The 15,608-nt window shown below is 37.1% G+C and overlaps 2 protein-coding genes and 1 non-coding gene across 7 annotated transcripts in view; 2 read left to right on the forward strand and 1 right to left on the reverse strand.

Annotated features, from left to right (window-relative positions):
• Nucleotides 1-15,608, forward strand: part of LOC126779278 (uncharacterized) — an 80,936-nt gene that overhangs the window by 36,622 nt on the left and 28,706 nt on the right. The gene's annotated exons all lie outside the window — the stretch shown is intronic.
• On the reverse strand, nt 5,370-6,331 carry LOC126779302 (cuticle protein 16.5-like). The gene is made up of 2 exons (XM_050503297.1): nt 6,294-6,331; nt 5,370-6,116 (listed from the first exon to the last, which is right to left on the reverse strand). The coding sequence occupies exons 1-2, from the start codon at nt 6,303-6,305 to the stop codon at nt 5,454-5,456; spliced, it is 675 nt and encodes a 224-aa protein (XP_050359254.1). The 5' UTR covers nt 6,306-6,331; the 3' UTR covers nt 5,370-5,453.
• Nucleotides 12,406-12,609, forward strand: LOC126779315 (small nucleolar RNA U3). Its single transcript, XR_007670291.1, has one exon. It is a non-coding gene; the product is annotated as a small nucleolar RNA U3 (small nucleolar RNA).

The raw sequence follows: 15,608 nt of genomic DNA on the forward strand, positions 1-15,608 counted from the left end.
TAAATAAAATTAGTGTGTCGTCGGTAATTTCAAAATGCCTTTTTTATATTAATATTTATAATATTATGGTTATTTGCGAGTTACCAAAACCAAAATAATCATTTGTATGTCTACCTATATATTACATAGGCATTATTTGTGAACGTTTCGTCACAAATCGATTCCACGCTGGCGAATCCGCTGGTTTTACCATTCCATTCACAATCAATTATGAGTAATTGTCACATTATCTACAAAGATGGGGAGAATGTTTTATAAACATGTAATAATTATTTCACTTTTGTTATAATTGTTGTATATCATTATGTCATTCACAATTTATGTATTAATGTTAATTTAGACATTACAAAAAAAAACCTACGCTTGTCACGAGAGTAATCTAAGGCGAAACTGCAATGCTTATGCAATGCGATTTATATATAATAATATTATATACTTAAACCTTCGACTGTAGCCGAGATGGCCTAGTGGTTAGAACTCGTGAACCTTAACCGATGATCGTGGGTTCAAACCCGGGCAAGCACCACTGAATTTTCATGTGCTTAATTTGTGCTTATAATTCATCTCATGCTTGACGGTGAAAGAAAACACCGTGATTTCCTCACGAAATGAGGTGTGTCAATGTCACGAAATCACGTGTGTGTCTAATTTCACTGAAATTCTACCACATGTGTATTCTACCAACCCGCATTGGAGCAGCGTGGTGGAATAAGCTCCAAAACCTTCTCCTCAAAATAGGGATAGGAGGCCTTAGCCCAGCAGTGGAACAATTACAGGCTATTACTTATAAACCTTCGACACGTGCTGCAACTTCTGGTATACAATTTAGGTATTGGCTTAAGAAATTTTTAATTTAGGCATTAAAAAATATACTTTTCTCATTTATTAATATAGATAAATATATATTATGTTTTATGTAATTTGCTCCATTTAATAAGGAGGTAACCAATTTCATTTATTCCTTGTAAGCCCTCCGGTGTTGCAGGTCTCCATATTTTGTGGTAGTCACATTCCACCAAGTGAGCGTCCTGCCTTAGAAAAAGAGGGCTCCATAATTTTCTTATTAACGTATTTATAAATCTCGAATATTAATCGGTGCATCTCTGAGCGCGATATTTCGTAATGAACCGAACGTCGAAGCGAATTCAAGGTTTTTAAAGTTCAATGACCGATTTACACTTGGCGTTTAGTAATAAAAAAAAGTTAAAGTTGATGTAATAAAACACTTGAAGTGATTATGTTTTCAATAGGTATTGGAACAATTTTTAATGTGATTTCGAATTGCTTTTCGCCGGAATGGCCTGGACAGCTTAACTGTTTGGGAGTACAAGTAAGACGCAAGATGTTGTCAACCGAAGAGTTCAGAATAGGCAAGTCCTAAGTATGGACATAACATCTTAGTTACCAAGGTTGGTGGCGCGTTGGCGATGTAGGCGTTGGTTAACATTTCTTACAATGCCAATGTTTATGGGCGTTGGTGACCACTTAACATCAGGCGGCCAATGTAAAAAAAAATGTTTCGTGTGATACCGACTAGTTAGCTTTGAACATCATGACAATGAAACTAATCGTCGTTTTGGATTATAAGTTAGATTAAGTAACGGAAAGTGATATTGTGCTTGCGCACACATTTGTTCACTATGTACAGAGCAGATGCTAGTCTTTCACGAGGATGGTCTCCGTAGCCGAGTGCCAGCCCGTGGTTTGATGGACTTATATGAATACATCATACATATATTGTAAATGTGGAGTTTGTTTGTTAATTTCTTAAATACATAACTGCTCATTATGAAATTTTATATACCTTAGGGTACTTAGTATCGCCCACCCCATCGTAGGCGAAGCCGCTGGCAGACACTAGTAACTTATACAGTAGTTTTCTTTCTAACCGACAGGTGATAAGCTACAGTAATAATTTTTATGTTTTATATTTATTTGTCACAAAGTATTTATCCTTATCAAAATAAATAACATTTTAATGATAAGCGATTTCTCTTCATTTACATTTTGAAAGTAATGACATATAAAAATAAAATTTTGAGATTTTTCATACCTACTTATTGAGTTTCTTACCGGTTCTTCTCGGTAGAATCTACGTTCGGAACCGGTTCATAAATTCCTTGTGGAATTATGACTAATGTTTATCGTTTTTGCGACTGTCATACTTACATACATACAATAGAAATCTTGATTAAAATTTTAATTGTACGTAATGAATTTATGAACTATTGTATCACAAATCTCGAAGGTCTTTTTTTATATTATAGGTATACGGACGGGTAAATAGGCCACATGATAGTAACTGGTACTAAACATTGCTGTTTAGCGGTAGAATACCTGATGGGTGGTACAAAACCAGACGGGCTTGCACAAAGGCCTACCGCCTAGTATACGTTTTAATTAATCTTGTAAAATGACGATTCAGGAGTGATTGTGAGGGCGTACTTGAATAAAGTGTTTTGTCCATTGATTGATTAAAATGAAAGGCAATGACAAGAGCGTCTCATCAAGTTATAATTTAAGTGGACAAATACCATTACCCAATTCTACCTTCTCCATCTTCAACTACACCCAAAACCATTCAAATACACATACAATTAATATAATATCACGAAAACTCGTCTTGGAAAGCTAGCTCCGATAGTACGCATATGTGCTCGACATAATGAATAGACAAAAGTTATACATGTCATTGACATTTTTGTCAGCGAGTCCATCATCAAAATAATGCGTTGAGATCCTGTTGTTTTTTTTTTGTTATTTTTTTTTCATATTGTGTTAATGAAGCGTAGGTCAAAATTTTTTATTTTATTTTATGTTGACGCGATGCTTTGTGAATTTTATGTACACTTGTAATCGATATACATATCAGAAGTTGATTTATTTTCTCTTTGTATGTTATGTATGCCACCATTTAATATGCATATTATTAGTGTGCCTATTAAATAAATAAAAGAAATATATATAAATACGTATGTCACTCAGTCTGTGTCTCTATTACGAATAAATAATTTATTAATTTTTCTATACATTTTTTATATCAAATCAAATAATTATTTTATACAGGAAAGCTCATAAGACCTCTTGAATCTTAATGTTAAAGTATTGAATGAAATATAAATAGAGACATTTGGCGGTGTTAGGTTGTAGACGGTTTTCATTACTTACACACACATACAAGGCTTTTACAAGGGCTTTTCAATTGAGCAACCACCGGTTCGGAATATATATATATATATATATATATATATATATGTTTCGTTTTCAATACGTTGTCTTATCTCAAAACAGATTGATAAATAAGACATATTACTCAACACAGGACTATATCGATAACCAAGAGTGGAGTTGATTTCCAAGCATAAAATTTAATTGTATTTGACTGCCTTTGTTATTAAAAGAATGAATAGAGTAACTACTGAGTTTCTTGCCGGTTCTTATCGGTACTACCTACATTCCGAACCGGTGGTTGCTCAATTCAAAAGCCCTTGTAAAAGCCTTGTATGTGTGTGTAAGTAATGAAAACCGTCTAGTGACAGTAATCGGAATTCCTAACAAATTGCAGTTAACGTCAACGCTATCAAATAAGTAAATTAAAAAACTTGCAACACAATTATTATTACTGCAGGCGGGTACTGCTAATCGTTAATAGGACGTGTGTTCTATTACTAACCTGCGAAATCGTACGATATGACATCATCTCGCCACTGTATTATACGTATAATACTTGGCATTGGCATACAAGGCGCATGCCATTCAAAGCTTCCAGTCAGAATGATTATTTCCGATTTTACTGGTGGTAGAGCTTTGTGCAAGCTCGTCTGGGTAGGTACCACCTACTCATCAGATATTCTAGCGCAAAACAGCAGTACTTGTTATTTTTGTGTTCCGGTTTGAAGGGTGAGTGAGCCAGTGTAATTACAGGCAAAAAGGACATAACATCTTAGTTCCCAATGTTGGTGGCGCATTGGTGATGGTCAATGTGTATGGGCGTTGGAGACCACTCACCATCAGGTGGCCCATATGCACGTCCGCCTTCCCATTTTATAAAAAAAAATATTCAACAACTATCAATCAATTTACACAAAAACTTAATAAATTATACAGCTAAACCTCTCATGAATCACTCAGTCATTGGTGAAAATCGTATGTAAATCCGTTCGGTAGTTTTTGAGTTTATCGCGGTCACACAGACAGACGCGTAATAATATGTACAGTAACAGCCTGCGAATGTCCCACTGCTGGGCAAAGGCCTCTCTCTTTTTGAGGACAGGGTTTGAGCTTATTCCACCTCGCTGCTCCAATGCGGGTTGATGGAATACACATGTGGCAGAATTTCAGTGAAATTATACACATGCAGGTTTCCTCATGATGTTTTCATTCACCGTCAAGCACGAGATGAATTATAAACACAAATTAAGCACATGAAAATTCAGTGGTGCTCGCCCGGGCTTGAATCCACGATCATCGGTTAAGATTCACGCGTTCTTACAACTAGGCCATCTCGGCTTCGGCTAATAATATGTAGTGAAGGTAAATTGTTTTCATTAACATTGCTAATATCTCCAGTCGTATTGACTTTCCTTTTTTATTGTGTGTTGTTTTTTTTGGCTCAGTTAAATTTGTATTCATAATTAATTATATACATCTAGATAATTAATTAAATGTTTCTTAATTACGTTACTTACTGTGTTTAATTGTGTTCGTCTTTGATCTGACTTATTAAGGTTCGATATTTAGAATTATAATTTGAATTAATGCTTCAGATTTGAACACGTGACCTTTGGTTTAGATCAACATGTTTCATCAACCAGAGACAGAGACAGAGAGCAGAGACAGAGAGCCATCATAGCTCTTGATAACCTCACAAGTTACTACCAAACCGTATTGAAGCGTAGTGTAATAGCACTAAATCGTCTCAGAATGTTTTATACTTGTTGGTAGGGCTTGGAGCAAGCTCGTCTGGATAGGTACCACCCCACCCATTAGATATTCTACCGCAAAACAGCAATACTTGATATTGTTGTGTTCCGGTTTGAAGGGTGAGTGAGCCAGTGTAATTACAGGCACAAGTATTAATCTATAAAAAAAAAATCTATATTCTCTATTCCCTAAAACTATTTCCCTATAACTATTAATATATTCAAAAATATATTAATAGTTTTTGCCCATTTGATCAGCCTCACAGGGGCAGGTGCTAGCCAACGTCCTTTCTTGGGGTTCAATGCTTCATAACAAATTTCATCAAATTCGGTTCAGTGTTCTAGCCGAGATAGCGTAAGAGTTACTTTCGCTTTTATATATACTACTTAAGATTTTATACTTCAGATTTTACATAGGTTCAATTCAATAAAAAATAAAAAACAAAATGTATGTATATTTTTTTTAATCGCTCGTCTTCATTTTGCCGGAATAATTTTAATATAATCTATTATCTAATATTTGCTACCAAATTACCATCCGTGGGCGAAACCGTGGGCGGCGTATGCGACAGGTGCGTGGACAATGGGGGCGGGGTGGGTCTGAGAGAGGGACTGGGTCGACACGGACTGGCTACCAGCGACGATGGGAGCGGCGTAAGCGCCGGCGGTATAAGCGCCAGCGATGTATGAGGGAGCGGCGTAGGTGGCGGTGGCGATGGCAGGAGCGGCGTATGCAGCAACAGGTGCGGCGACAACGGGAGCTACATGTCCGGCGAGCTGGCGGGCGACGACGGGGGCGGCGCCGGCAGCGGCACCGTCAATGGCAGCGGCAGCGGTCTGGGCAGCGTTCACCGCTTGCCAGGCGTGGTCCTCAGCGGCGTTGATGGCTTTGCCGTGGATCTCGGCGGCTTGGTCGTTGATCTGTTGGACGGTGTCGACAGCGGCACGAGCGTGGTCAGCTGCTTCAACGTGGGCGTCGATAGCTGCACCTTGGATATCACCAGGGGGAATGGTGGGGACGGCTACTGGGGCAGCGTGAGCTACTGCCACGGGGGCAGCGGCGTAGGCCAAAGGTACAGCGTGAGCTACAGCCCATGGTGCTGCGTGGTTGATAAGACCACTGGAGTAGGATGTGGCCAGCAGGGCGCCAGAAGGCGCGGCTGCGGCGCAAGCGAAGACGGCGGCGGTTACAATCTGTTGAAATAAAAAAAAACAAACAATGAGAGGAATGTGACCTTCTGAAATCAATATTCGGTTTCAATGGCACACGGGAAAGTCTCTACGATATCCAAATATCGAGCAATTAATTAAACAACATTGAGAATTAATTGAATTATTAATGAAATAATTTGAATTAAAATATGAACTAACCAGAAATCTCATCGTGCACTTCTGTTCGACTGCTCGAAAGCTACTGATACATTTCGCCACGCCTCAGTCAGCTTTTATACCCACTCGACTATGACTAAACGGAACTCGAACGAGTAACTGGCCACTATCAAGGGCGCAAGGGTGCCAGGAAGCAATTTTGACAGATCTCTGCGCAGCAAACCTGACATGTGTTCGAATTTGGAATGCGGCCAATGTCATTTACTTTTTAATGTCAGATTTGTCCGGTCGACGCAAAGGTCCACCTTTCTTATTACATAGCCAATTATATTAATTAAATTTTAGATTGTTGTTAGCATTGGTTAGAAATGTCTGGGTTTTGGGCTCGCACAGACGTCTTATATGTTAATTTTATATATTTTTTTATATATTAAATTAAAGTGAATTCTGTTATAGTTGGGTCGTACTTATGTCGTAAGTGTACAATCACACAGAAGATCCGTAATTACAGGATCGTTTTTAAACATAATGCTGGATCAGTGAAATGCGTCGCTCTACTTTCCGGATCGGTATTTTTTACTGCATCTAGAATACGTAACGTGTGTGTGAACTCGTCTGTATAACTACATACATACGTCATCACCGAAAAAGTATAGAACAAAACGAACCTGTAAAATAAATCGTTGTGTGAGTGTAGCCTAAGTAGGTACTGCCCACTCATCACATAATACATAGTATTGTCGTGTGAAAGGTGAGTTTGTCAGTGTAACTACAGGTACTAGGGACATAACATCTTAGTGCCCGAGGTTCGTAGCGTATTGGTCATGTAAGGTAATGTCCATTTGCCTACCTATTTAAAATAAAACATAGACCAACAACTCTTTTTATATATAAGTATTATACGAATATGTATTTCAGTGTTGTGTTGAATTTTTCCAACTATTCCTTGAATATATAATCATCTGTATATAGTAAAGTAATAAATAGCCTGTGAATGTATCTGTGAGTGCTGTGCTTGAGGCTTCCAGCGGTTTAACGTTCATTTCGACACGCTGCTTTGATGCGAGTTGATACATATCTTTCTGAGTTCAGGTTACCTCACGGTGTTTTTCTTCGTCGAGCACGAGATGAATTATGAACACAGATTAAACACATGGCAATCAAATGCTAGCCTGGACTTGCCCAAGTGTTCTATCAATTCATCCATTTCTTAAAATATAGGTAGGCGAACGGGCAAATGAGTCTAAGTGTTAGAAATTGGAGCCGTAAGTAATATTAACCATTCCATACGTCGCCACCAAACTTGGGGACTAAGTTATGTCCCATGTGCCTGTCGTTACATTGGCACTCACCCTTCAAACCGGAACACAAATACACTATATATTGCTGTTTGAGGGTAAATATGTGATCAGTGGGTGGTACCTACCCAGACGGCCCATTACGACGATATATAAATTATTTCCTTCTCCAAGAGCCAATCAATGTAATCTGAGTAATGCGCGCCGAACTTAAATAAATTGAAGTTCTACGATGTTTATTATTCAACGTGTCACTAATTAAATCGCTAAGATTGTATATGCCTAATGTCTTCTATTGAATTTTGCAATTCGTCTCAGATATCACCCACCACTGTCTTAGTTAGTGTATCAAATAGTAAGCCAACGTCATATATAAGTATATATGTATAAAATAATAAATAAGTAAATTTGGATCATTTAAAGATAAAAAAAAAAAGATTTTTTTTTTTTTTTATAGAATAGGAAGGCGGACGAACATATGGGCCACCTGATGGTAAGTGGTCACCAACGCTCTTAGACATTGGCATTGTAAGAAATGTCAACCATCGCTTACATATCCAATGCGCCACCAACCTTGGGAACTAAGATTTTATGTCCCTTGTGCCTGTAATTACACTGGCTCACTCACCCTTCAAACCGGAACACAACAATATCAAGTATTGCTGTTTTGCGGTAGAATATCTGATGAGTGGGTGGTACCTACCCAGACGAGCTTGCACAAAGCCCTACCACCAGTATTATTCTGTAAATATAAACAAAAATAAAATTGAATTACATTAAATTGAAATTTTCAATGTTTAAAATTTATTAATTAAAAATTATTTGTAGGTAATATGTAAGAGGTATTTTGTTAATCATAAAATTTAATTAATTTTTTTTTTGAGTTTGTTTTATGGGAGTGATATGGTCATTATTAAATCAATATAATTAATTAAAAAAGTTGATCATTAGCGAACTGCTCTGTTCGAAAAAATTCTCACCGACACGATCGTAAAATGTCAGAAAGTGTTATGCGACATCCTTACTATTAATCTTATAAATGTTTTTATTTGTTTGTTATACCCTTTCACGTCTTAATTACTTAACTTTATGAAATTTTGCATTCAAATTTCCTGGAGTACAGAAAAGGTCCCCCTCTCCTCAATCGGGCAAAGCGAGCGGAAACTAATTACTGTAATAATTTCAACTTTTAAAAGTGTACATAATAAAGCGTGTCAGATGCGAAGGGACTTCTAATAGTACGTTAAAGTAAAATAAAGTACGTAAGTTACCAATAAGAATCTATGCGATAGAAAAAAAACATAAGTTTCTTTAATAAATAAATTAAATGGATTGTTGCTTTTTAAATTAAATATATTTGTTGTTCAATGTTCGTTAAAACATATATGACTTCTAGAAATTGTGACGCACGTGTTATTAGTACCAGGAACAAGGTTACGTCTGACTACATTGAGTTAATAATTATTTTATGGGACAATTGGAATAAATGTTAAGGACATATTGTGCGTTGAATGATATTATAAAACTACTGACATTTTAGATACCTTGGGAATGAAAGTATCGCCTCTAGCTTCAGATCATTATCACTACATATTATACAAGCCGAGATGGACCAGTGGTAAGAACGTGTGAATCTTAACCGATGATCGTGGGTTTAAACTCGGGCAAGCATGACTGAATTTTCATGTGCTAAATATGTTATTATAATTCATCTCCTGCTTGACGGTGAAGGAAAACATCGTGAGAAAACCTGCATGTGTCGAATTCCACTGAAACTCTGCCACATGTGTATTTCACCAACCCGTATTGGAGCAGCGCGTTGGAATAAGCTCCAAACCTTCTCCTCAAAAAGGGAGAGGAGACCTTAGCCCATCTGTGGGACATTCACAGGCTGTTACTGTTATACAAACAAATCTACCGTCCGTCTGTTTGTGTGAACGTGATAAACTCAAAAACTACCAAGCAAATGGACAGAGCAATTCACGAGGAAGGCTTATGTGTATAATTTATTAAGAATTTGTAAAAATCGCCTGATATGAAATGTTGAAGATATCGGAAAATCATTCGGACTGGGAGTTTTACTGACGTGTACTGTGTGTGTGCAGTTATGTGTATTAGAATATAAATGTTTTATGTTTACCTTGTAGAGTAAGTAGAAATAAAATATGATTATAAAGATGTTATAATTGACATATCTTAAATACATATTAAACTACTATTATATATTACCTACTGCAGCCACAATTTCGGGTTAACGGGAACTTTGAATAATTTTCAATAAGACCAGTTTACAATGGTTATATTACTCCTTTATTTTAAAACATCAATAACAATACTTTGACTTTGTGTTTTGTTACTTTCTCCTTTATGTATCTTTAATTAAATAGTATACAAAGTTTCAAGTTTCTAAGGCAACGCGTTCAAGAGTTATATGCATATAAGCCATGATCAATAGACCGCGCTCCCTTTACGTCAGAAAGTGTAAAGTAAATATGCTTAAAATTTCTCCGCCGCGTTTTTGTGCACTATCTTTTTTTTTGTATCTTTAATTAACTAGCATACAAAATGTCAAGTTTCTAAGTCAATGCGTTAAAACGCTATAAGCTACAAAGTAGTGCAGTCTCGTAGAAAAGTAAAGGCTCAGGAATGTCATCTGTCGAGTAGTTTCAGCGAGGTTGCAGGAGATATTATGGTGCACAAGTGTGTGCGCAAACACAGGTGCACTCTCTATTCCCTAGCTCTCATAATCCGATGGGACGGCAATCCGACACGACCGGAAAGAGTTCAGGCGCAGGACCAACGCTTTACGTGCTTTCCGAGGCACGGGAGTGTAAACACCTTCAACTTCCAGTTTCCGTGCTGCTACTGAGAATTTTCTGACAGATAAACCCAATAACCTTTTATTGGCCCGACCTGGGAATTGAACTCAGGGACTCCGTGTCTGCGGCCTTACGGTTAGCCACTGAATAAAAAGCTATATAATAAAAAGGAATAGAATTATTACTTAGAGTGCCAATAGATGTGGAAATTGTCGAATATATTTAACAGTTTCAAGATTTCTCTTCCATCGGCAGTTCCTATGACTGTCCCGTGACGCCCCTCGAAAAGGGGGTGTGGGTACCGTTCATTTTTAGTGGGTATTTCGGCGCATGCCCAGCGCCGGCGAGTCCCACATACCCCCCCCCCCACTTCAAGTGGGGGAAACGCGTAAACGCGTTTTACTGTCGAAAAAATAAAATAAAGTTTCTATGACTGCCTGTTTTTTTGGCCTATAAACATTGGCACTATAAGAAATATTAACCATCCCTTACATCGTCATTGCGCCACCAACCGAACCGAGCGGAAGTATAATGTTGCTCCTCGTTCCTGGGGTTACACCGGCTCATTCACCCTTCGAACCGGAACACAATAATACTAAAAATATGATGAGTGGGTGGTATCTAACCAGACGAGCTTCCAAAAAGCCATACCAATAAGTAAAACCCTCATCTTACACATCAAAACGGGATTCAATCCAATCAATTAACTAAGAAATTTCACTTCAAAACTTTACTAAGTAAGCGTGAAAGCAAAAGCTATGTAATACCAATTACATCTCTATTTTTACACATATTTATAAGTAGAATAGCGATAGTAACGATGATCGTCAATTGACATTGAAATCAACTTCGTTTGCAAGTGAGACCACATTACTTGACGCAACTTGAGCCTGCACCGTCCGCCCGCACACTAAAACACCGATTTAACTTTCACTGAGCTAAACTTTCGTTTTTGTTTGTAATTGGATGTATATAGTCTGTTTTCGCGTACACGTGCGGGTTTCGTTATATATTTATTATATATAGACGAGCCGGTTGGTGTGGTTGGTAGATACTTGCCTTGCCAGGACAGACTTTTGTGTGTATAAACTGTTTGTCCTGAGTCCTAAGGTGTAATTATCTGTATAAGTATGTATTTACTAAAGAAAAGTAGTAGTTGAAGTATATCAGTTGTTTGGTTTTCATAGTACATATTTACATACATACATTATTTCATAGGGATCAGGTTTCAGGATATTATTATTATATATTAGAGTGGCCCGTTGGTGCATTTGGCGGTAACCCTGGCATTCGTTCCTTAGTATGTATCATGTATTTATATATTAATTTAAAATGATATTTTATGTGTTAAAGTATGTAGGTATCAGTAACTAGGTGTAGGTGTTAACATTAATTTCATTAATCCACATAATAATATGTGGATTAACATGACTTTGAATTTGGAATGTTAGAAAAAAGTACCTACTGAGTTTCTAGCCGGTTGTAGTAGAATCTACATTTCGAACCGGTGGTAGCTCAATTCAAGAGTGCTTCTAAAAGCATAGTTGAATAAAGTATATTTTGATTTGATTTGCTATGTGTTGTTATACCTGCCTACGCTAGATGGCGCTTATTATATAATTCATATCTCTTAATGACGCAGGCTGCTTTTTAATATCTCGCTCATGCTAGAAGGCTCGTGTTGTTTTCAGAAGTAAGTCTGTTATTTTGGAACTTAATCCACCACGCTACGTCAATCCTCAAATAAATCTCATTACTTTTATGATCTCCAACATTGTTGACGATTTCGAAGCCACAATTTTTAAATGAATAATTTCTATATATCGTTCTATTAACTATTGTCTTATTTATAAATGTTATGGCATTTAAATTCATTTATTATCAAAACTCAAATTTCTACAGCGTATCATTTAGAAGAGTTGAGTTAGTTCGAAAATGTGTGACTAGATGGCGCTGTATCATTTAATCTTAAAGTTGAATCGCGCTGGCCAGATGTTCGCTCGATAAATGACACCGGCCGTTGCAACGGTTCGAGTTAAGACCTTACTTCATAGGATCATTTCTATAGTAAGCTCTTCACGAGATCAACACACTACGTGTGATCGTACCAGTCGCGAGGATGAGATGTGGCGTGGCGTCCTGAGCGTGAGGCGGGCGACGGTTTCGGCCGTCAGCCTTCGATGATCGTTCACTCCTCTCCCTCGGGAGAGGAGCGTGGGGCGCTGTCGCTGTCTGAGCGGCTGATTTTTAAACCTCTTTTAAATATACATAATTTAATAACCGTGTGTAGTGGACTTTCCTATTCACACAACTTAAAAAAAAATCATTGCATGTGTTTTTTAATTCAATTTAGAGACTTTTGTCCTACACAGTCACTTCAGTCCCATTGTCCCTTCTATATTTTGTAACATTATAATGGATTGTATGTCTTAGTGTGAGCCCGTCTGGGTAGGTACCATCCGCTCATCAGATATTCTACCGCTAAACAGCAGTACTTGGTATTGTTGCGTTCCGGTTTGAACGGTGAGTTAGCCAGTGTAACTGCTGATACAAGGGTTACAAATCATGTAATTGTAAAAGGAATGGTTAATATTTCTTAGAGATTTATGTCCGGGGGTGACGATCGCGTATCTATTTTATAAAAAAAATTGGAGTGTTAGCTTCGATAGCTGCTTTTGTGGTGGTAAAAATAACGAAGACTGGAAATTGAATACTTGTATTAATGATAAATCATTATAAGAACTGATGTGTGTCGCGCACGCGCATCGAGACGACAAGTGAAGTTAAGTTGGTAGGCGCGTCCCCGCACCCCGCGATGATAGCTAGTGAAACGCCGCAACAGGAGTAATGCTTCTTATTTTTTTTTTTTGATTCGAAAAAGGATGATACTGAGATGTACCATTAGACCCTAGCACCTGTAATTAATTGCTTGTAACAAAACAATGCGCTAATCGACTCATGTATCATTGTTATATATTCTTAAGTTTCCCGAGAGTTTTACCGTTTGACGGCGATTAACGGTGATCACCGTATTGTATGGTTGCAATTGAATAAATAATTCAAGTGTCAGGCCAGTGGCTCTTAAACTTTTATGTTTTTACTGTGTAGTTTTTACATGGTAATATTAATTACCTCAAACGTACATAATCAGTTAGTAACATCCAGTGATGTTTGATTTTCATCCACACCCACTTTCAATTATTGTTCTAATTTTACGCCTGTTTCCAAAATATTTCATTTATATTTTTTGCACTAGTAATGATGAGCGGGTAACTGTAAATGTCCCACTGCTGGGCTAAGCCTCCTCTCCTTTTTGGGGGGGAACGTGGTTACACGTGTGCCAGGTTTCCTCACGTCGATTTATACTTACGTCACGTTACGTCAGACTATGCTTAATTGACAACATGACAATTCATTGGCGCTCGAGTTTGAAGTTTTACATAAATATGTTATTGATCGTGTGATCGATATTTTTTTATTTATTTAAATAAGATCTCCAACTAAGAATACACATGACAAGGTTTAATACATTATGCGAGTTATAAGTCTATGTGCTCCCTCCCATTCCTCGGTTACAGGAAACCACAGCATCCGTCACGTACAACTAAGTTACAGCTAATATAAATAGTAATATTAAAATCAAAATTTATGTATTTATATTAAATATTGCGTGTTTATTACGTTTCCATATTTATGTTTATCTCATGAAGATTTTCTGTAAGAGATTGCTTAAATCAATAAGCTCGAACACTCTAAATCTAATAAGTTTAAATTAAGTTATTGTTAAAAAAAAACAAATGTCTCACTTTTTTTCTATTTTCTTTCGTAGAACACTTAGATACATCTTGAGCTTCAATACTGATTTTAGAGTTTTTTCCTCAAAAAAAAAACCCTTATTTACTATAATAGGACCATTCTCGTCCACATGTCTAGCGGCGGTCTTGGCCCTTGATCAGGGTAGAGGTTTTCTTTCAGAGCCCTCTGATTGACGCTTTCACTTCACATAAACTGCATTTCAGTTAATATTATATAAATAATAGTTATTTATATAATATAATATTATTTATAAAAATCAAACAACGCTTATGTACCCTTAAAAATTGTTTTGTCATTTTCGCACCCTTTGCTACCTGGCGCCTACAACGATCGCTTCCTCTCGCTTTACCCCAAGGCTGACAGAGCAGCTGTCAAACGAATTCTATTTTTAAACTGGTTTTGTTAACTTATCGTTAGACGCTGAGCGTAACAAAAATGTATAGTATGACTTTATTTAAGAAATTATACGCTAAAAGCAGTTTCTTCTCAAGCAGACATTGTGTGTTAATTTTCTGGCGGAACACTTCGAATCATTTTACGAATTACAGTTCTACACGGTTTGGGAACCGCTACTCCTCGCTCGCAGGTGGCGATGTACCAACGTTATAAATACTAAATATACTTCAACACACCAGCTCTTACAAGCACTTTTGATACTCATTTTACAAGATTGAATTAAGTGTAAAGCCACCGGTTCGGAATATAGATTCTACTGAAACCGGCAAGCTACTGAGTAGCTTATTAGGTATTGTTTTCAAATTAAATACATATCCTAGTAACTAGACTCTAGTTGTATATGCTTAACAAACTAATTTATATATTGTATTTATATTTGGTTCTCCAATATCATGCAGCAGCATATATTGTTACCGACTTCAGATATTTCATTGTTTTAATAAAGCGGAAATATACAATACTTTAATAAATCACAAAACTGTATCCGACAAATATTTTAGTATCTCCATTGAATCGTTCCGTTTAGATTAAAGTTTTCATTTTGATTCATAATATGAGGTTTATTCTGACTCGAAATTGAACTTATAATAAAAGTCGGAAAACCAGCCATTCGTTTGCTAGATACCGAGCAAGGAAGGTGTGCTGGCAAATAAATAATTGTAATACAAAATTACTAATTGTCTTTAATTATAATTCAAGCGTCGAGATGGCCTAGTGGTTAGAACGCGTGAATCTTAACCGATGATCGTGGGTTCAAACCTGGGCAAGCACCAATGAATTTTCATGTGTTTAATTTGTATTTATAATTCATCTCATGCTTGACGGTGAAGGAAAACATTGTGAGGAAACCTGCATGTGTCTAATTTCATTGAAATTATGCCACATGTGTATTCTACCAACCCGCAGCAGTTGGAGCAGCGTGGTGGAATAAGCTCCAAACCTTCTCCTCAAAAGGGAGAGGAGGCCTT

This window comes from Nymphalis io, chromosome 28, assembly GCF_905147045.1.
Source record: "Nymphalis io chromosome 28, ilAglIoxx1.1, whole genome shotgun sequence".
Lineage (NCBI taxonomy): Eukaryota > Metazoa > Arthropoda > Insecta > Lepidoptera > Nymphalidae > Nymphalis > Nymphalis io.